Source organism: Leucoraja erinacea, chromosome 25, assembly GCF_028641065.1.
Source record: "Leucoraja erinacea ecotype New England chromosome 25, Leri_hhj_1, whole genome shotgun sequence".
NCBI lineage: Eukaryota > Metazoa > Chordata > Chondrichthyes > Rajiformes > Rajidae > Leucoraja > Leucoraja erinaceus.
This window is the reverse complement of record NC_073401.1, coordinates 23,843,595-23,866,065: the sequence shown is the minus strand read 5'-3', so window position 1 is coordinate 23,866,065 and position 22,471 is coordinate 23,843,595. Positions and strand designations below refer to the sequence as shown.

Here is a 22,471-nt window from a genome sequence, read left to right as displayed (position 1 = left end):
GATATTTTCTATCTTTATATCTGCATGGCCAACAACTGCCATTGTTATTTTCCCTTCAGCTCCCTCTTGTATTTACCTTTGTTTTTATCTATCTTCTGGACTCTAAAGCAGGATAATTGTGCCTCACGGTCACCCCGACTGGCACAGTTATTTACAGCTCAAAAACTGTCCGTTTTCGCGGTTTTTAACAGGTTTGAAAGTGCGCGTTTTCAGCATCAATAACATGTACTGGAAGTGACGTTTGTACCCCAGTTAAATGTTGCGGTCACGTGGGTGAGAATCTATGCTCCAGTGACCTTTCGTGAAATCACCCTATAACTAATACCCTTTAATCCAGGCAGAATTCTGGTAAATCTCTTTTTGCCCCCTCACCAAAGCATCCACATACTTCCTGTAATAGGGCGACGAGAACGGCACACAATGCTCCAAATGTAGCATAGCCAAAGTTTTATATAGCTGCAACATGACTTCTGGACGCTTATACACAGTGCTTCGCCCGATGTAGGCGAACATACCATATACCTTCTATATTGTTCTATCTATTTTTGTTACCAGTATTTGCAGGGATGGGCTTTCACTGTAATAATATTAATGGTATTCAGACATGGGGTGTGTGCTCTAATAGGGGTGGCATAAAGAGGATGGGTGCACTATTTTAACATTATTCCATTTCATGGGAATGAGGGAAAGTGGGAGCTTTTACTTGTCAGGATACTGACTGGAGCAGATGTAACTCTGCACTCATTTTTCTGTTACATTATTTTCAATCATAGTCATAGTCTTAGTGTGGAAACAGGCCCTTGCTCACACCGGCCAACAGGTCCCATCTAGACAAGTCTCGTCTGTCTGTGTTTGGCCCATATCCCTCTAAACCGGTCCTATCAATGCAGGAGTATAAATGTTTCTTAAACATTGCGATAGAACCCACCTCAACTACCTCTGGCAGCTCATTCCATACATCTGCCACCCTCTGTGTGACAAGGTTACCCCTCAGATCCTATTAAATCTTTTCCCCCTCACCTAAAAACGTATGTCCACTGGTTCTCGATTCCCCATCTCTTGCCCAGACTCATTGCATCTACCCGAGCTATCCTCTCATGATTTTGTACACCTCTATAAGATCACCCCTCATCCGCCTGCGCTCCAAGGAATAGAGTCCTATCCTGCTCAACCTCTCCCTGTAGATCAGACTCTGGAGACCTAGTAACATCCTGGTAAATCATTTAACTGACTAAACGTAGTTATTAGTTGGTTCTGTACAACAAGTCCTTGGTATTTACTTAACATGTGTGGGTTTCAGATCAACAGAAAGGACAGAAGTTGATAGGTTACAGTTCAACAAGGTGCTTGGAGATCATATTTAGGTCATTCACAATTATCCTTATTAGATCCTTCTGGTCTATCTCTCCCTTACAATATCCAGCAGGCATGGACTGGGTGATTCTTCTCTTTCCTAATCCAGGAATCATGCAACTAATTTACTTCACATTCATGGTTTGACTTGAAGCCAAAACCTACAGTAATAGTTTAGAATAATCTTAGAGACCAGAGACGACATAAGTTGAACTATTTAATCAATAACGAAAATGAAAGAACATTACAGTTTGAGAGTTGGCTGGTAGTTCAATCAGTGCAGGACAAACCCATATTATTCAACTTTTTAAGTTTTAGTTTAATTTTGAGATACGGTGCAGGAACAGGCCCTTCGGCTCACCAAGTCTGCCCCGACCAGCGATTCCCCACACACTAACACTATCCACACACCCACACTGGGGACAATTTACAATTATCCTACAAACCTGTATGTGTTTGGCGTGCGGGAGGAAACCTGAAATCCTGGAGAAAATCCACGCAGGTCATAGGGAGAATGTACAAACTCCATATAGACAGCACTAGTAGTCTGGATCGAACCAGGATCTCTGGTGCTGTAAGGCAGCAACTCTGGGCCGCAGTCACGGATGATGTACAAGTGCTTGTGTATCATGCTTCAGGCGAGTCAGTGCAGCAGGTCACACAATGAGACCTCTGGGACCGTGGCTGGTGGCTCACTTCACAGTGGATACAGTAAGCACGGTGCACGTGTTGTGAGGCGTCAGTACTTTCTCTCTCTCTCTCTCTCAGCCTGACTAAATCGAGGGTGCTTACATTGGTTTAGAAAATGATGGAGAGGGTCAGGACGATAAATCAGAGATCAGCAGCTGCTCACTCATCCTTTGTGGCACAGAACACCCTCTGCCGGAGGCTGCCAAACATCAGCAGAGAAAAACAGAGCCTCTCGCACAGAGTAGAGGACTCAAGAACCAGAGGACATAGGTTTACGGTGACAGAGGAATAATGTAATATGATCGCGAGGGGCAACGTTTTCACGGTGGTGGATATCTGGAACGAACTGCCAGAAAAAATATGGAGCGAAGGAAATAGGCAACGTTGCCTATTTCCTTCGCTCCATAGATGCTGCTGCACCCGCTGAGTTTCTCCAGCTTTTTTGTGTACCTTCGATTTTCCAGCATCTGCAGTTCCTTCTTAAACAAACTGCCAGAATAAATAGTTGAGGCAGGCACTCTTAACGACATTTGGATAGGAACGGCTTAGAGGGTTAAGAGGCAAATGCAGGCAGTTGAAACTAGCAGTAGATGGGGCACCTTTGTTAGCATGTGTTAGTCGGGCCGAAGGGCCTGTTTCCGTACAGTACGACTCTACTCCAGATCCTCAATGACAAAAACCCAAAGTGGAGATTTTCAATCTTTAAAGTAGAAACTTTTCCCTCACGTTTAAGAAAGATCTGCAAGTGCTGGAAAAATCGAAGGTAGACAAAAATGCTGGAGAAACTCAGTGGGTGCGGCAGCATCTATGGAGCAAAGGAATTTGCTGCTCCTCCACTCTGACCACTTTCATCTTTGCCCCACAGTGAGAGTGCATGGCAACATCACCATCTAGTGGTGGTAAGTGGTGACTGCGGATGCCAGAAAGTACCCACAGTTCGGGCAGCACCTTGGCAACATCAAACCAATTAAAACTTCACTCCACGCAGTTAGGTCGGACAGCATGAAACAGGCCCTTCAGCCTGTTGCGTCCAAGCCATTCATCAACTTGCACTAATTCCATATATTCTGCCCACATCCCAGCCACTCCTTGCAGATTTACACACGGTGTGGGGGGTGGGGATTTACGAACCCGCACATCTTTGGGATGTGGGAGGAAACCTGAGCATTTGGAGTAAGCTCGCACACAGTCACAGGGAGAACGTTTATTGACCTGCTAGTCACAAAATGCAACAAATCGCAGCTTCTGATTCACTGCTGCCAGCAATCTTCATCAACCAGTCATTCACAAACGCAGAGCCAAGCCGAGGAAAGTTGAGACCGTTGGGAGCCACGTGTCCAAATGACCTGCACTGTCGAGGGAATCGACAACTCCAAAGGGCAAAACTTGAATTTGTCTTCGAACTGGATGTTTGCAGCGCACACTGCAGCTCGGAGTGTGCTGGTATATCCATTTCATCTCCAATTTGAGCGACTGATTTCAAACTGATGCTCCCATAGGGTGTGCCAGTATCAGTCTGCAAAGTGGAAACAATCTGCTGGAGAAGCCAAAGATAGATCAACCATGATTGAATGGCGGAGTAGTCCTGATGTGCCAAATGGCCTAATTCAGCTCCTGGATCTGATGAAACTTGTGAGCTAGCTTTGTCCTCTGCACGGTGGGGGAGGGGGCCGAGTGGGGGATAGTTTTGGGATATGCTATGGTGGGAGTTGTGGATGGGGTGCGAGTGTATTTAGTTTTCAGTTTAAAGATACAACGCGAAAACAGGCCCTTCGGCCCACCGAGTCCATGCCGACCAGCGATCCCCACACTAGCACTATCCTACACACACTAGGGTCAATTTACAAATTTACCAAGCCAATTAGCGCACAAACCTATACGTCTGTTGAATGTGGGAGTATGGAGAGAAAACCCACGCAGGTCACAGGGAGAATGTACAAACTCCATACAGACAGCACACATGATCAGGATCAAACCCAGGTCTCTAGCGCTGTAAGGCAGCAACTCCACCATGTGGTGGATACCCAACAAGGGGAACAGAACCTAAAAATGATCTATGTCACACAAAAGTACAAAATGTAAAACCATGTCTCCGACCAAAGTTTAACATAAACAGCGGAATTAAAGCTGCTCGCTCGGAGTCTCCTTTAGCTGTGGTGATCTTCATTGTGTTGGAGTCTGGTAAAGAATAGATAGTTACCACCTTTAACTTCATGTACAGAAGCTTTAGCTGTGGTTGCTGAGGTTGTCTCAGGGTGGGAAATGTTCAGGGCCTGGCGTTACCAGTGAGCATTCTTCGCCTTTACTAGCTGATGGAGAAAGTGCGTGTGGCTGGCGTACAGATTCTGCTCCTTCTCGATGTCCATCCACTTCACCGCACCAGCATCATCCCCAGCTTGAAGGGAGAGTTTTCCCACACTCTCACCTGAAGCAAGACAGAAGCCAAATAAGACTGCACGGTAATCAAGAATAGACACAAAATGCTACAGTAAGTAACTCAGCGGGTCCGGCAGCAACTCTGGGGAAAAATAGGTAACGTTTCGGGTCGGAACCCTTCTTCAGACTGTATCACTGTACAGTCCTGTACTGCACAGTGACGTTATGGATCAGGTTCCTTCTTCAGACCTTGCTTTAGCACTCTGCGTTTTGCTTAACATTCCATCATCTGCAGTTTCTTGTGTCTCCAACAGTTTAATAATTTAGGCATGTGCAATACAAATGATTATAAATTCAAAATAACCATCAATATAAAGGAAACTCGGAGAATAGGGAGGGCTGCAAATGTGGTTGCATCTCACGCTTACAGAAGTGCAGTAATACGTGCCTGAAGTTGATCTAGCTTCCATGGATAACAAGGCAGGCTGAGTTCTCACATCACTAGAACATAAACAGGCCATTCATATTTGACCCTTCTGAATACCACAACCATTAGTATCTATCTCCACATAAGAAACAATTACCTGTCTCGTCATGGTAATTCATGGCCACAGTTTCCATCCAGGCATTATCAGTATTCCGAGGGTCATCAACATATCCTTGGTATACCTAAGCAGATGAACATCAGTGATAATTCAAACAGGTACGCAGCTTGTGTTCTGCCACTGCTGTTTTTACTCTCCTGGCGCACCAAGGTAGTTAAGGCAGTCCTTGACCAACCGGAGAAGGTGGAAAGAGAGTATGAGGAAGTGGAGTGAGGGATGGATCAGACAGGAAAGAAACGGAGAGGAGAGTGAGGGTGGAGAGTGACGTGGAGAGTGAGGGTAGTTTGCGCAGAGTTTTTCTTTAATATACCAAAAATAATTTTAATCAACTATTTACAAAAATTATATATACATTACAAACACCATAATACAAGGTAAAATAAATATTCTTAAATACTAAATAAACTATTATACAACTATAGCGGCATCCTTATGAAAGATGCAATCCACCCCGTAGTCTGTGCAGAGTGATGTGGAGAGTGAGGGTAGAGAATGCAGAGTGACGTGGAGAGTGAGGGTGGAGAGGGCAGTGACGTGGAGAGTGAGAATAGAGGGAGCAATATCAGGCAGAGCAGAGGGATGAGCAGGATGGAGCGGCAGATGTGCAGATCAGAACAACCCAGATGGCAGAGCAATTAACCTTAAAACCCAAATTTATTGCAAATAATCTGCTCTTGCTGATGTTTAATCAACATGCAATTTACAGGATAACATGAAACTCTTTATGGACAAGGATCTCCTGTGCAGGGACTGCCTTGCTTGCTCCCGAGGTTTGTGAGAGAATCATTGATGGATATTGTTCTCTGCAATGAGTCACTTACTCAATTATCATAAACCAGCAATATATATACTTCTATAAATAGATGGAAGATAGACACAAAATGCTGGAGAGAAGGAATAGGTGACGTTTCGGGTTGAGACCCTTCTTCAAACTGAGCTATATATAGATGGATTTTGGAGCTTTTTCTCCAGAAATCTCAGTGTTTGTATGTATCAGAAAGACACATTAACCTCAGAGTCTGCAATCCATTCCAGGTATTTCATGGACATCTCTTTCACATATTCATTTGTGTGTTATTGTGTTCATAGTCTAGTTAAGCTGCAACAAATAAGGGATATTGTTTTTCAGGGTCTGAAGAAGATCTTGACCCAAAACGTCACCTATTCCTTTTTTCCAGAGATGCTGTCTGACCCGCTGAGTTACTCCAACATTTTTGTGTCTATCAAGGGAATTCCATTGACCCATTGCTGTTGCATAAGACAAAAAAGCTTTTGACTCTCTCTCGGGTCTGCTAACAGGTAGCAAAACCATAGCTCCTTTAATCACCTGCCACGCTTGGACACGGTGTAGATGGAACTAGATAGTTCCAAGCTTGATGCCTGATAATGCTTTGAGTACATTGTTCTTTCTTGGGCCAGCGTTTAGTCTCCAGGTGATCTCAGGAATGCGCTGGCACTCGGCATTCAGGGACAGCTGGGGAAGGGTGTGACTGCTGGTAGGAACCCATTGGAACTGTACTCTAGTGAGAGCCGGCAAAGGATCAGACTTAACAATATCAGGGTGAACCGAAAATAGACTCATCGGGTCAGGTAGCATCTCTGGAGAAACGGAATAGGTGACGATTTGGGTCGAGACCTTTCTTCAGCCAAATTGTCCCTAGTGTGTGTAGGATAGTGTCAGTATGCAGTGATCGCTGGTCGGCACGGACCCGAAGGGCCTGTTTCCTCGCTGAATCTCTAAACTAAACTGACAAAGCATTACCTCCTGTAATAGGATGCAAGCATGTCCCATGAAATCCCCAATATCCATAGAGGATGCAGCTCTCCAATAAAACACTGTGAGAGCATTAGAGACCACCCCCCCCCCCCCCCTCTGTCTGTTTACCCTCCGGATGCAGATCAAAAATGTGTAATACTGACCATCTCTCCCAGCCTCAAACAGGAAGTTGATTAACTCTTTCACCCCCTGCCTCTCGGCTTCTGGCAGATCCAAGGAGTTCAGTGTTTCTTCTCCAAACTCCCTCCTGAGTGTGGCCGACACCTTCTCACCAGGGTCCACCATTCCCTGTAAGAAAACAAATTGGAATATAGCCTTAGAAAGTGTTTGTAGTTACACTATTACTTTCATTCCAGTCCTGAATCAGATCATTCACCCAGCTACTCATAAAAATACAAATTCACCCAGAAGAATCTTTCTTCAGCTAGGCAGTTTGAAACCAATCTTTCTGAACTGGAGCAATGGCAAGCTTAGATTCAACATTACATTCAAAGGAGCATAAAACTTCCTCCCCTCTACCCAACATTATTCCTCAAACAAAGTGTCAGATTGACAATTGCCAAGTCCAATAGTGTCCCAATATATTCCCAATTAAATGGAAAGGGTGTAAAATGACTTGCAAGGATGTTACTGGGTCTAGATAGTTTAAGTTGTAAGAAGGGGCAAAATGGGCTAGGTCTTTTTTCCAAGGAGCATAGTAGGTGCTATCACCATGTACAGTACTGATTACTTACTTATTTTAATACCTAGTTTTTAACATTGTTTTTAAATTGTGTCCTGTATTTTTATGATTATATATTATGCACCAATGGAGTGGCAACAACAATTTCGTATTGTGCAGTGCTGTAATCCTGTAAACAAAAGGGTATAGGTTTAAGGAGAGAGGGGAAAGATTTTAAAAGCATCTGAGGGTAGTGTGTACATGGACCAAGCTGTCAGAGGAAGTGGTTGAGGCAGGTACAATTAAAAGCCACTCCGACAGGTAGATGGACAGGAAAGGTGCGTTGGGAGATGGGGCCAGGAGGAGGCAAGTAGGACCGACAGGATTGTGAAACTTCATCAGCATCAACTAACTGGGCTGAAGAGCAATACAGCACACGCTCTAAACCGCCACTTTGTGTTGAGGATGCGCATTCAGCATGAAATTGTCTGTGATTGCTAAAGCAATTGAGTCCATTTGCCAGCAGCAAAAGGAAGATCCTTTCACTTGTCTGAGCGCGAGGGGCTGCACGGTGGCGCTGTTCCCTCACAGCGCCGGTGACCCGGGTTCCATCCTGACTATGGGTGCTGTCTGTACAGAGTTGGTGAGGATGTTAGGGGTTTAGAGTGTTGGAGTTAGAAGGAGAGGCTAGATTGGCTGCGGATATTTTTTCAATGGAGCATAGGAGCCTGAGGAGTAACCTTATAGAGATTTACAAAATCACAGCGAGCATAGATAACACGAACAGCCAATATTTCCCCCAGAATAGGGGAGGGGGTTCTGAAATTACAGGGCATAGATTTCAGGTGAGGGGAAAAAGATTTTAAAAGGACCCGAGGGGCTGATTTTTCACAGAGGGTGGTGATGATATGGAACTAGTTGTCACAAATTGGAAGTGGCAGCTACAATTATGACATTTAAACATAGGCACTCAGACATAGATGGGAAAGGTACGGAGAGATATGGCCCCAGCACAGACAAGTGGGTCAGGCTCGGTTAGGCAACTTGGTTGGCATGGATGAGTTGGGCCGAAGGGCCTGTTTCTGTGCTGTTCAGTTCGATGACTCCATGACTTCAGGCAAGGTAACTTCTCAGAAGCTACAGTTGTTCTTGAATGCTCTGAGCAGAAGAAATGGGGCAGGGTTCCAACTACTGATCACTTTCACTAAACCCCTCTCAGTAGATGAGGAGGGGGGGGGGGGGGGGTAGGGGGTGGTGGGGGGCGGCTAAAGAGACTTCAGTCCTGTCAAATTGTTGCTGATTCTCACCAACTACCTGAAGAACAGCAATGGGGCGAGGTGAAGAGCGAGGACACTAAAATAATGGAAATTGTATCACAATATAGGCCACCATTCACCATGGAAGGATGATAATAAAATGGCGGAAATAAATAAAATGGCAGCTGCAAAATCGTATGGATTTTATGCTCCAAGGTGATATTAAATTAAGCCACCAGAGAGCAGCTCTAAACCTAACTGATGGCAACCAAAATCATGTAGATAGTACTCCTGTGCTTACCCCAGGAATTGCCCATTCCTTGTTGTCTTTTCTACAAATTGCCACAAACTGCAAGATTGGCTTCCCAGAGCAATTGTGAGTCACTGTTTTTCCACTCTCCTTCTTCCACCTGTGAAAGGTGAGAGAGAGGTAGAGGTAGAAAGCAGGGAGAAGCAAAAGAAGACACCAACAATTTATCAGCATGCACTGGGTCACGGTTACTTGTGTGTTGATGCAAGCTTTTTTTAAGAAGTCAACATGTACACAGTTCACCATATTCGACAGTCCAAAATAAACTGACTTTAGCATAAATGTCACGCTCTGAAGTTCTTTGTTGTAAATAATTCTTTCTTAGAATCTCACAAGTTCAAAACTACAACTTAAATCAGACACTACCTCCTTGGAAAGTGTTTTCATTGCAGACTGGTATATGTAAGAATCATTTGATTGAGGGCTAATGGATATCTAGCTGTGTGGTGTGGTACCAAGTACTAGAGAGCATACAGTCCTGGGTTTCATCCAGTTTCTTGAGTTAGCTGAGAGCAGGCACATCAGTAGCAGCAAATAGTTTAACCAATGTCAAAGGGCGACACAGACAAAAAGGCCAAAAAAAAAGGAAACTGGAATACTGGAAATACTGTGTAGAAAGGAACTGCAGATGCTGGTTTAAAGCGAATATAGACACAAAGTGCTGGGGTAACTCAGCGGGTCAGGCAGCATCTCTGGAGAAAAAGGATGCGACAAATCTATGAAAGTAAGCATGCAGGTACAGCAGGCAGTGAAGAAAGCGAATGGCATATTGGCCTTTATAACAAGAGGAGTCGAGTATAGGAGCAAAGAGGTACTTCTGCAGTTGTACAGAGCCCTAGTGAGCCCAATTAACCTACAAACCCATATGTCACCCGACGCAAACCCACGTGGTCGCTTGGAGAACTCCGTAAAGACAGCACCTGTAGTCAGGTTCGAACCCGCATCTCGTGTAAGGCAGCAACTCAATTGCTGTGTCAACGTGCCATGCCATTTTAGTTTATTTTCCCACATCACCCGCACCCAGACCTCATCATCTGTTTTTGTCTCACTCCTGGTTCCATCCACCCTTCACCCATCAAATTACCTCCACGTCTGCCTTTCATCTCTCCCAATGTCTCCCAATATCATCTTCCTTACATAGCAGATTCCAACACTGGCAGCTTTGGTGTTCCTGTTTGCCACCTATCAGCAGTTGTCTCTGCCTTCATCCTCTGCTCCACCCCACCTGACTCCCTCTGTCTGCCCATTCTTTCATTGCCTGTTTCTGCCTTTCATCCACCTGCCTCCGTCTGCCAATTCCGACCCTCTTGATTCCATCAGCCCAGCATTCTTCACCCCTCCTCGGTCTGCCGACTGGCCCCCATCTCACCCCTCCCCCCCTTATACTCTCTCCATTCTCAGTCCCAATGTAGGGTCCTGACCCAGAACATCGACAACCCCTTACTCCCGCAGATGCTGTTGGATCTGCTGAAATCCCTCAGCAATTCTTTTTTTTTGTTGCTATATTTGAATAGATATTTTACGTTAATGTCGATGATCGTGGGGGGGGGGGGGGGGGGGGCGGGGATAGGCGGGGGATCTGGTGTGGGCCCCGGCGTGGCGAAGGGGACCCATGAGATCTAGGGAGTACCCGGCGGGGGGGGGGGGGGGGGGGGGGGGGGGGGATAACCGCTGTGAGGGACAGTGGGAGAACAAAGGGGGACCCGGTGTGGGGGAGGCATCCTAGTTTTAGAATCCTCTGCCCAGGGGATAAGCCTGCATTCCTTTGTTTGTGTGCTCATTCGTCGTGTACACGGCAGCCAGCCAACATACCCTTGTCTTTTTATTTTTTTTTTACTATTAATTTAATTTTAATTTCAACTTTATCGTGCACCTTGTTGTGTGTTGGCAGACCAACTTGACTATTGGCAGACCAACTTTCCTCCAGGGATGAAGAAAGTTTTATCGTATCGTAAAAAGAGGGAGATCAGCACACTGTGTACACATAAACATAAGGCACAAACCTCGTCACAATGGGGTCTGCTGCATGGTTCGGGCCCCACCTTCCCAGGAGTCCTCGCCCTTTTAATCCAGTCCGTCCACAAGGATTCCTAAGGCATAAGATAATGTGCAGGTGAACCAATTATTTGTACCTCCGCCAAAACTGGCAGACAGTTTAAATTGGTATTCAATGGATTAGTATTGGTATTAAGTTGGTATTCAATGGATTGGTAGATACAAAATGCTGGAGTAACTCAGCGATACAGGCAGCATCTCTAGATAGAAGGTATGGGTGATGTTTCAGGTTGAGGCCCTTCTTCGGTCCTGACCCGAAACATCATTCATTCCTTCTATCCTGAGATGTTGCCGGTCCCGTTGACTTACTCCAGCATTTTGTGTCTATCTTCGGAGTAAACCAGCATCTGCAGCTCCTTCCGACACATTTCAATGGATTGGTAGTAAATCAGTATTCAATGGGTCGATATTGCTGTTAATTTGTATTCAATGGATTGATATTGGTGTTCAATGGGGATTCATTAAAATCAATGAATAATTCACCTAACTGCAGCCCAAAGGCATGTGTAAGATGCCTATCCTACCACTTACCAAGACTGAACCTGATGTTATGGGCTCTGATTACCTCTGATGATATTTCCGTTTCCTACAACCTCTATATAAATTTGAGACACCTTTGTTTTTTTTATCCATTCTTTACCCAGCACTAACCTGCTCGGTCTTCCATTATCCTACAAGTAACAAGGAGATGACCTGCCATCACGACACTTTCAGCAATGGCACAAAAGCAGCTTCTGGGAAGTCCCAAGGCTACACTCCTTTCTGATAGAGTTGGAGTATCATCATGCAGTGCCTTCCCACAAAAATGCGCGGAAACTCAGTTGTTCTCATCAAGCTGAAAATATTAGCTAGTACATGGGAGAAGGTTCTCTAGGTCTTCAACATCAAGCACTGAGATCTGTTACACTAAGTTGAGAGGGAGAATAGGACTTACATTTACCATTTCATCTCAAGACTGCTCTGACAAATGGGGTCATTTAGTATTGCACCTCAATGTCAGTCCAAGCCTGTGGAATGGGGCTTGTACCTACATCTATCACAGTATGTATTACCCACTCGCCCACGGTTGAAAGGGGAATGAACAATTTCCAACAGAAACATCCAAACTCACTGCATTATCCAATTTCCCAAGAAAATCATTCTTATATGTGGGATACTCAAGCTGCCATGTTATGTTAGCAACTTGCAATAATTTGGAAACAGGCAATTGTGCAGAATTTCCCCAATGTCTCACTCCAGTGTTATAGAACATAGCAGCGCAAGAACAGGCCCTTCGGCCCACATTGTCTGTACGGAACGTGATGTCCAAACCATCCCTTATCTACCTGCGCATAATCATATTCCCTGCCATTCCCTGCATAACCATATGCCTATCCAAAAGCTTCTAAAATGACACTATCGTATCTGCCTCAACCACCAACCCTGGCAGCGTGTTCCAGGCACTTCCCACCGTCTCTGTAAAATAATTGCCTGAAATGTGAATTTTCCTTAAACTTTGCCCCTCTCACCTTAATAAAGACATAAAGAATATGAACAGTGGAGCTGTGAGCATGCCTCCAAACCAACGCCTCAAAGCAACAAAGGGATATCAAAAAAATCAGATACAGACTTTTAACACTTTAGAAACACACTCAGCTTTTCATAAACAGAGTGAGGTAAATACATTGTGCTCCATCACATGAAGAGGAGAGGATCAGGGTCGGCTAGGCTAAAGTATGGTGCAGATATAAACATCACCCCGGATACATCTATTTTCATGAGTGGACATTGAGCAAGGAAGTCTCACCTTGGGAAGCCATTTATCAGATTATATTTTCCTGTATGGGACCTTCTATCCACGTCACCATCCAACTGATTGAACTTCAGCACCTTGTTCAATTCTCCTTCATCTCTGTAAATGAAAACAAGAAAGGCAGTCCAGTTATAGCCGAGTTACATTAGAGCAGAAGACAAGTCATTCACGTGCAGGAAGAGCACGGGTGCCTATTGTGTTTCGTATGGCTAATGCTTCATAAACTACAGGTTTGCTGCTATGTTCCATATTATATATTAGCAATAATATTTATTCAAATGCCCATTGTCACTGTATTCAGACGGTGGTTATAGATTGTGCAGAGGTTTCCTCTGATGTGACCTTCAGCTTTTCCTCTCTGAAGACTCTGGTTAGGATTATTGTGATGCTTTTCACTCTTTGCATGCAAATTAAAAGATTGTACGTGGGTGAGTGGGTACTACATATCTCCTGCACTGATATATTTAGGTTCCGACCCATTCCCGGAGTGTGCGCTGACATTGCCGTGCAATAGCCAAATGGATTTATCGTCAGAGCAGTCTTGAGATGAAATGATACATGGAGGTCCCATTTTCCCCCTCAACACCCTGTAAAAAATCCCATTGCGTGACGTTGAAGACTGATGGAGCCCACCCCTGTGCCCCTTCAACCAACAGCTCAAAGGACAGGTTATCTGGTCATTTCATTGTTGATCCTGAAACCATACTGTGTGAAAATCAGCTCCCACATTTTCTTTACTTTACAGCAGCAACTATACTACAAAGATATCGTTAACTTTTAACAATCCCAATGAAAAGTAATTGACCAGAAATATCAACTCTGTATCTCTATCTACAGATGTTTCCTGACCTGTTTTATTTCAAATGTACTTCATTAGCTAAACAATGACTTTGGTGGGTCTTGTTGAGAACATCGCTTACATAAATACAAGTTCTTTCTTCTCATATGCCACTTCAGTTGATGGCTCGATGGCCTGTGTTACACGAGTGTTTAACAACGTGATGTTGGGAATGCTCTGGTGATCAAGTCATTAATTGTACATGGCTTGTTACCAGCAGTCAGTCAGTTTAACAGTCAGATACAGCCAGAAACCAAAAAGAAGATAGAAACTACAGCAGGATTAGTGCCACGTGGCGTTCTAAGCTACAAAGAAGGTGACTGCTATGATGTATCTTTTATTTTAAACCCTGCCCTCTGCCAGATTGTAAGAGGAATATCAACACAGAAAATGCTATCGAGAGTCAACCAGAAATATTCATTTTGGCACATTCTGAATTCACTTAATCTGGTTCCTACTCAGTGCTCTCATAATCTTGGTAAAAACAATGGTGTCTGTTTCCTTCCATGAATTATTCGAGCATTCCCTTCAGTGACAGACATACAACAGCAACAATAATATTTGTACTGAATATTCACGTGTTCAAATATATCAAAACATTTCGACTCGGCGGGATAGTGGTAGAGCTACTGCTTTACAGCGCCAGAGACCCGGGTTCGATCCTGACAACGGGAGTTTGTCTGTACGGAATTTGTACGTTCTCCTCGTGACCTGCGTGGGTTTCCCCCGAGATCTTCGCTTTCCTCCCACACTCCAAAGACGTACAGGTTTGATGGTTAACTGGCTTGGTGCACATGCAAAATTTGTCCCCAGTGTGCGTCGGATAGTGTTAATGTGCAGGGATTGCTGGCTGATGTGGGCTCCATGGGCCGAAGGGCCTGTTTCCATGTTGTGTCTCTAAACTAAACTTCATTAATGCACATACTGAACTGAAGCAGGAGATACTAGTGGTAAGCAGAAGTTTGAGTAGAGATAGATTTAAAGACCGGATGTCAAGGAGGGAGATTGAGGGGTGAAGGGATTTAGGGAAGGAAATCCAGAAAGTGATGCCAATGTGGCTGACTGAGGGAGAAGGTGGCTGGAGGATTATCAGCACAGAGTGCCATTGGAGTCTGCTTAATAAAATTGTGGTTGGTCTATATTCTGACTCTAGTAATCCACCTTGATTTAATATTCCCGTCTGCCAATTCCAGCACTGGAACAGTCTATACTGGAAATAACAAGGGGTGTCAACAGGACTGGGACTGGAGTGGGGTGTTGGAGAACATTGTTAGAGAACTGTCATGTAGATGGTGGAGATTGGCTTTGTATTAAAGAGTAGATCCAGTTGCGAAATCACCTTGCCTGGAGCAGGCACGGCTCACAACTAGAGGGCGGACTGTGCTTTGTAAATGGTGCTATGACAAGGCGCCTCTTGCGTGCGGGATCAGTACACCATTTCTAATTTGCTAATCGGGGATGTGCATGGGTATGGCTATACACCTCTGGACTGTAAGAAAATAATTTCACTGTGTGTTTACAACTCACATGTGACAATAAAAACACCATTGAACCATTAAAAATTAGAAAAGTGCAAAGTCTGTTCAGCTTATACTACGAGCTGGGAAAAAAAGGTGAAACTGTGACTAAAGTATACAGAGTTGGTATTACAGGGAAAAAATAAGAGTTTTGATATTCCTAATAATTAGTGAGAGGTAACTGCAACTCAACCAAGGGGATTAAACAAACTGTGGACAGATCATCAGAAACTGTGGATAATCACCAAGATATTAATTATTAAAAAAGACCAAAGGGTAAGCCCTGTTGTAGGGGTGACACTATGACAGGAAGGGAGGCTATCGCTTTATATGTTTTGACTATGACAGGATTGATTAGAGTGGAACCAAGTGCATGTTGCCCTTCTTAACTGGAGAAGAGAAGAGTACAGTGTGCCTGACCAGATCAGGAGCAGCCTGGTTAGCTCAGTTGGTAGAGCATGAGCTCTTAATCTCAGGGTCATGGGTTCGAGCCCCATGTTGGCCATACTTTCTTTAAGAGTGGCACAACTGGTAGAGCTGCTGCTTCACAGTGCCAGTGACCTGGGTTCGATCCTGACCTCAGGTGCGGTCCGTCTTGAGTTTGTTCTTTCCCCCCGTGACCACGTGAGCTCCTCTGGTGTCCTCCCACATTCCTAAGGCATGTGAATTTGTGGGTTAATTGCAAAATGCTGAGTGTGTAGGGAGTGGATGGGCAAATGGGATAAGATAGATGGTTGGCGTAGACTCGGTAGGTCGAAGGGCCTGTTTCCATGCTGTATCGCTAACGTAATCTACTTTACGCAAGGGAAGTCAATCATACAACAGTCTCTTTATGTCAGTGTACCTGTAAGGTAGGTCTGCCCAGGATGGTTGCTTCAGCAGGGCGGGGGCAGTATAGTCGACTGGGTTGTAATTAGTCCATGGGACTGCCCAGTCCACTTTATCATCGGGGACAGGGAACCGGAGAACTGCAGAACATGGATACACCTCACTGCGTGCCTTCAAGTGGAGGCACTTGACAATCTCCATGAGAGACACAAACGTCACGCAATTTGCTTTAAATATAGGCCGGCGGTGTAACTGTTGCACTGCAGCCAACCTGTAAAAACAGCCACTGATGTGTAAAACAGCATATTGCAACCGAGTAACTATATATTTAAACATTTATTGTTAAACAGTGTATTTTAAATGTGATTTATCGGCAGAGCTGTAAGAGCTTACAGGAGGTACAAAATATTTCATGATCTGACGTCGGACTGTTAACTTGAGGCGTTTGGAGCTGTCATCTCCTTCTAACCAACATGAGCCGAGTGATGAAGAGGTAGGGCTGCAAGGTGATGCAGCGGTAGAATTGCTGCCTCAAAGCGCCAGAGACCCGGGTTCAATCCTGACTACGGGTCCTGTCTGTACGGAGATTGTTCGATCGTCCTGTGACCGCATGGGTTTTAACCGGGTGCTCCGGTTTTCTCCCACATTCCAAAGGCGTGCAGGTTTGTAGATTAGCTAGACACAAAGTGCTGGAGTAACTCAGCGGATCAGACAGCATCTCTGGAGCAAAAGGACATATTTTTTCTCCAGAGATGCTGCCTGACCTGCTGAGTTACCCCAGCACTTTGTGTCCATTCTCGGTATAAATCAGCATATGGTGCCACTTTACCTACCTGCTGTTTTATGCCTTATCCACGCTGATATTCCCTCCAATGCCACAGGCTCTAATCTTATGATTTAAGCTATCGTGAGGTCCCTTGTCAATGGCTTTTTAGAAGGTGGTACATCTCTTCTGGCTCCATTCTATCCACTCTGGTCCAGAGTTCCCCAAAAAAACTAATACATTTGTTAGACATGATTTCCCCTTCATGAAGCCTTACCGATTCTGTTTAATTTGGATTATGAATTATGATTTTCTTTTCCCTGAATACTTGTTCCTAACAGCTTTCCAACAATAGATGTTACGGTAATTGGCCTAATACGACATGCTTCCTCCTTTTTATAATGGGAGTGTCACTTTGGCAGGTTTCCAAACCCCTGGCATCTCTCCAGATTTTTGGAAGATTACAAGTAATGTATGTACTACTTCCACGGCTACTTCTCTTGGGATCATTGGATGCCATCTATCTGAGCAGGGAATCATTAGTCACACTGTGTAGGAAGGAATTGCAGATGCCGGTTATACACCGAATATATAGACACAAAATGCTGGATAACTCAGCACAGGCAGCAGCTCTAGACAGAAGGAATGGGTGATGTGTCGGGTCGAGAAGAAGTCTGAAGAAGGGTCTCCACCTGAAACGTCACCCATGCCTTCTCTCCACAGATACTGCCTGTCCCGCTGAGTTACTCCAGCATTTCGTGTTTATCATTAGTCCCAATAATTGGCCAAATACCTAGTGATGGTGATGGCACTTAATTCCTTCAGGCACTATTCAGCATTAATGAGATGTTCACAGTATTTCTACAGTGAAGACCGATATATATCTATTTAACTTCTTTGCCATTTCTTCATTCCCCATAACTATTTTACCAGTCTCATTAACTTGAACCTCTTGCTTCCTATTTATATATGTAAAGAAACGCTTTTTGTTTGTGTTTTTATATTCCTCACTAATTTACCCTCAATTTAATTTCTCTCTATGCCATCTTTAGCTGGATTCTGAATCGACCAAGTTCTCAGATCTACCACTCTGATCTTTACCAGTCAAGTCCTGAAGCACACAGCTGATAGAATAGGGCTGCAGCAGAGATGAGAAAGCCCTCGCAAAAGAAAGTCGGCTTTGCCTTACCCATCCTAACCTCCCTCTGGCAAATCAAGTTGTCCACAAAGAACAATGCATCAAGTGATCACCACATAGTCTTTGTGAAGGTAAACATTTCCTCGTTACTTTACATTACCACCACATATGGGCCATGCGTTTCCTCAGGCCTCCGCTGCTCAAGCTTACAACCCAGCGGTAGGAATCTTGATTTCTCTAACTTCAAGTAGCCCTTACTGCAACCCCTTTCTCTATCCCACTCCCACCAAGTCGTATGAGCTTCAAAGTCATCTTGTTGAGTCTCATTGTCTGAAACTCGTTTTCACCTAGCTCACAGCTAACAATGAGTGGCCTGATTCCTTGATCATTGTAACTGTTTGCATATCTTTCATTCATTTGTTCTATATCTCTCTCTACCACCGTCTATATCTTTTGTTTCCCTTTCCCAAACTCTGTCTGAAGAAGGGTCTCGACACGAATCATCACCTATTACTTTTCTCCAGAGATGCTGCTTGACCCGCTGAGTTACTCCAGCTTTTTGTGTTCTTCTTCTCACCTTCTTTCCCTCTCTCCCTTCTATTTCTCCCCCTCTTCCTCCTTCCCTCCATTATTCCCTCCATCTCTCCCTCCCACCCTTGTTTTTGTTTCCCACTCATGCACCTCATTTCCCTCTCCTTCCTTCTCTGTACCTCTCACCCTTTCCTTTCTTCTCCACACCCACTATGCCCCTCCCATCGTTTCCTTCTCCCTTTCTTTCCCACTCTCTACTTCCTTCTATTTCTCCCCTTTCCTTCTTTCCCTGCTACTTTCCCCATTTCTTCTTCTCCCCCTAGTTCCTTCTATTTCTCCCCTCTCTTGCTCCCTCTCCCTTCCCCCTTCCTTCTTTCTTTCCTCCTCCCCTCTCTCTTGTTCCTTCCACTTCTCCATCCTTTCTTTATCTATCTCTCTCTCTCTCTCCCTCCATCTCTCCCTCCTTCCTTCCCTGTTATTCCTTCCATCCCTCCCTTTTCTTTCTCTTTCTGTCTTTCTCTCTCCCTTACTCAATTCAATTTAAATCTAAAAACATTTACTGGCATGATAAAAAAAACATGGTTATATTGCCAAAGTATAAAACATGACATACATATTTAAGATGCATAAGTATAAGTACAAGTATACAGTGCATGGATAGATATGTCCCTGTCCATCTCTCTCTCTCCCCCCTCTCCCTCGATCCCCTTTCTCTCCCCCCTCTCCCTCTATCCCTCCCATTTCTCTCCCTCCCTCCCTCCCTCTCCCCCTCTATCCCGCTCCACATCCCGGTTTTCCAGCCCCCTATTCCCATTACCTTGCTGCCACCGCCAGGTTCCACATCCGGGAGTCGGTTACCCTGCCAACTCGTCAGGTGCCCCGCCGGCGCGCATGCTCGGTGGTGCTGGGCACGGGGCGCACCTGCGTCATGTGACGATGGCTATCTCCGCCATCTTTGATCCTGGCAGGACTGCCCAGACTCAGGGTGCAAGTGGTCCCAGGGTGCAGGTGGTCCCAGGGTGCAGGTGGTCCCAGGGTGCAGGTGGTTCCAGGGTGCAGGTGGTCCCAGGGTGCAGGTGGTCCCAGGGTGCAGGTGGTCCCAGGGTGCAGGTGGTCCCAGGATGCAAGTGGTCCCAGGAGCTTTACTCTGAAAGCAAAGACCATCGCTTAAATAATCAACTCTCTGCCCATAATGGAGACAGAAGAGACTGCAGTTGCTGGAATCCTTAAACAAAGCACAAGTTTCTCCAGCAGTTTGTAGTTTTCCTCTATTTATAACAACGCTTGGTGACTGTTCACAGGTCAGCACCAGTCAGTTGCAGCAGTGGCAATGTTTTGCTTTTTTTTGTATTGTGAACTGACACTGTAATAATTTCCCCTTAAATATGTATTAATTCCTCTGGTGTATTCACTTCCACATCCTCCACACCGTGTATTGCTGATCACAGTTTGTTCTGCAAAAGGGTTTCACATAATTGCCCAGAGTAGGTGAATTGAGGACCAGAGGACATAGGTTTAAGGTGAAGGGGAAAAGATTTAATAGGAATCTGAGGGGTAACTTTTTCACACAAAGGGTGGTGGGTGTTTGGAACAAGCTGCCAGATGAGGTAGTTGAGGCAGGGACTTTCCCAACGTATAAGAAACAGGCAGGTACGTGCATAGGACAGGTTTGGAGGGAAATTGTCCAAACACGGGCAGGTGGGACATGTTGGCCAGTGTGGATAAGTTGGGCAGAAGGGCCTGTTTCCACATTGTATCACTCTATGAGTAATTGGATCTAACACTGCTGGAGTAAATTGCACAAGAGACCATTTCTGGTGAAAATTGCACCAATTATTAATTGGACTTTGCATTGCAATTCAGCTTGCCTGAAGAAGGGCTGGATAGAGGGAGAAATGGGTGTATACTGGGCTGGGGAGTGGGCCCGTGAAACAATGAGGGGAGGGACAGATAGTTATTGAACGTTGGAGAATTCAGTATTCCATTTGTAGAAACAAAGAACTGCAGATGCTGGTTTATACCAAAGATAGACACAAAGTGCTGTAGTAACTCAGCGGGTCAGGCAGAATCTCTGCAGAAAAAGGATAGGTGATGTTTCAGGCCGGAACCCTGAAGAAGAGTCTCGACCCCAAATGCCATCCATCCTTTTCCTACAGAGATGCTGCCTGACCTACTGAGCTACTCCAGTACTTTGTGTCAATCTTCAGTATTCTTGCTGGTACACAAAAATGCTGGAGAAACTCAGTGGGTGCAGCAGCATCTATGGAGCGAAGGAAATAGGCAACCCTTCTTCAGTCTGCTGCTGCTGCTGCACCCGCTGAGTTTCTCCAGCATTTTTGTGTACCTTTGATTTTCCAGCATCTGCAGTTCCTTCTTAAACATTCAGTATTCTTGCTGTTGGGTTGTAAGCTACCCAAGCGGAATATAAGGTGCTCTTCCACAAGGCATAAAGGTCTGCGTATAAATTATTGTTCCTATGTTGTTTCATAGCCTCAAAATGTCCCCCTGAAATCACAATGCACTTCAGAATGAGGGACGCCCTTTGTGGCTGACAGAATCTCAGCGAAGGAGGCTTTAAAACTCTAACTTTTAATCTAGCAATCCAACTGATCAATTGATTTCTTGAGGCATTGGTTATAAAGCTCATCAGCAGCAGAGCAAAGGCATAACTTAGTGGGGACTAATCCTGTGATGTATCTTGCGATGATCTTCAAGCTAAGAGGTAGGTGAACAAGCTCTGGGTGCTGGTAGAAGTTGCCACATCAGTCTGCCACCACTGGATGGCGGTGTTGATCAGCCTTTGGTGAAGCAGGGTTTCTCAGTGTGTGTGTGGCTTCTGTCCATTGCCCCATTGCTGTGAGATTCAGAGCAGTACCAGGAACCTGCGTGCTACAGAGTTATGCTTGTACAATGGAGGTATGTGGAGAAAGGGCAGTATCGGTGAGAAAAATCTGGTGGGTATGAGGTTTTTATGAACTAGGAGCAGGAAGAGGCCAATGTTCCCACTGACTCCTTGGCCAAACAGGAGAATTGCTTTAAACAAAATGCTGGAATAACTCAGTGGGTCAGGCAGCATCTCTGGGGAAGTGGAATTAGTTATGTTTTGGGTCAAAAACCTTATTTTCGACCTGAAACGTCACAATAAAGTATTTAATTCAATTCAATTCACTATTTATTTTCGCCAGAGATGCTGCCTGCCCCGCTGAGTTACTCCAGCATTTTGTGTCTATCTTCGGTGCAAACCAGCATCTGCAGTTCTTTCCTAAACAGTAGAATTGATATGATTGATTGAAAGATAACAACATGGAAACAGGCCCTTCAGCCCACGGAGTCCATGCCAACCATCGATCACCTGTTCACACTAGTTCCATGGTATCCGATTTTCACATCCACTCCCTGCACACTAAGGGAAGTTTACAGAGGTTAATTAACCTACAAACCCAAGAGTTATGTTTTAGGTTGAGGCCACACCATTAATCCCTGATGTTGGGGATTGAAAGGTGGGTTTAGTTTAGTTAAGGAATGGAGCGCGGAAACAGGCCCTTCGGCCCACCGAGTCCATGCCGACTAGCGATGCCTGCACATTAACACTACCCTACACACACTAGGGACAATTTACACGTACACCAAGCCAATTAACCTACATACCTGTACGTCTTTGGAGTGCGGGATGAAACCGAAGATCTCAGAGAAAACCCACGCGGTCACGGGGAGAACGTACAAACTCCGTGCAGGCAGCAACCGTAGTCGAGATCGAGATCGATCCCAGATCTTCGGCGCTGCATGCGCTGTAAGGCAACAATTCTACCGCTGCACCACCATTATTGCTGGGATTGGTAGATTAAGGTGTGATGGCTGAGTGATAGGTGGAGGATTGGTCAGTCGAGGGTTGGATTGTTCGTTTGAGTGGGCAGAGCTGGTTTATAGATTATGGGGTAAGGGGGCAGGATAAATAGTTGAGAGGTCAGTTAAGGAGTGATA

The 22,471-nt window shown here is 45.0% G+C and overlaps 1 protein-coding gene across 1 annotated transcript; it reads right to left on the bottom strand.

Annotated features, from left to right (window-relative positions):
* Positions 1-1,557: 1,557 nt before the first annotated feature.
* Positions 1,558-19,464, bottom strand: LOC129709107 (ADP-ribose pyrophosphatase, mitochondrial-like). Its single transcript, XM_055655228.1, is given in 9 exon segments — positions 1,558-4,468; positions 5,004-5,088; positions 6,945-6,953; positions 6,955-7,089; positions 9,020-9,128; positions 11,032-11,118; positions 12,870-12,974; positions 16,075-16,329; positions 19,308-19,464. Coding segments are annotated over 9 exon segments (957 nt in total). The 5' UTR covers positions 19,334-19,464; the 3' UTR covers positions 1,558-4,322.
* Positions 19,465-22,471: the final 3,007 nt, after the last annotated feature.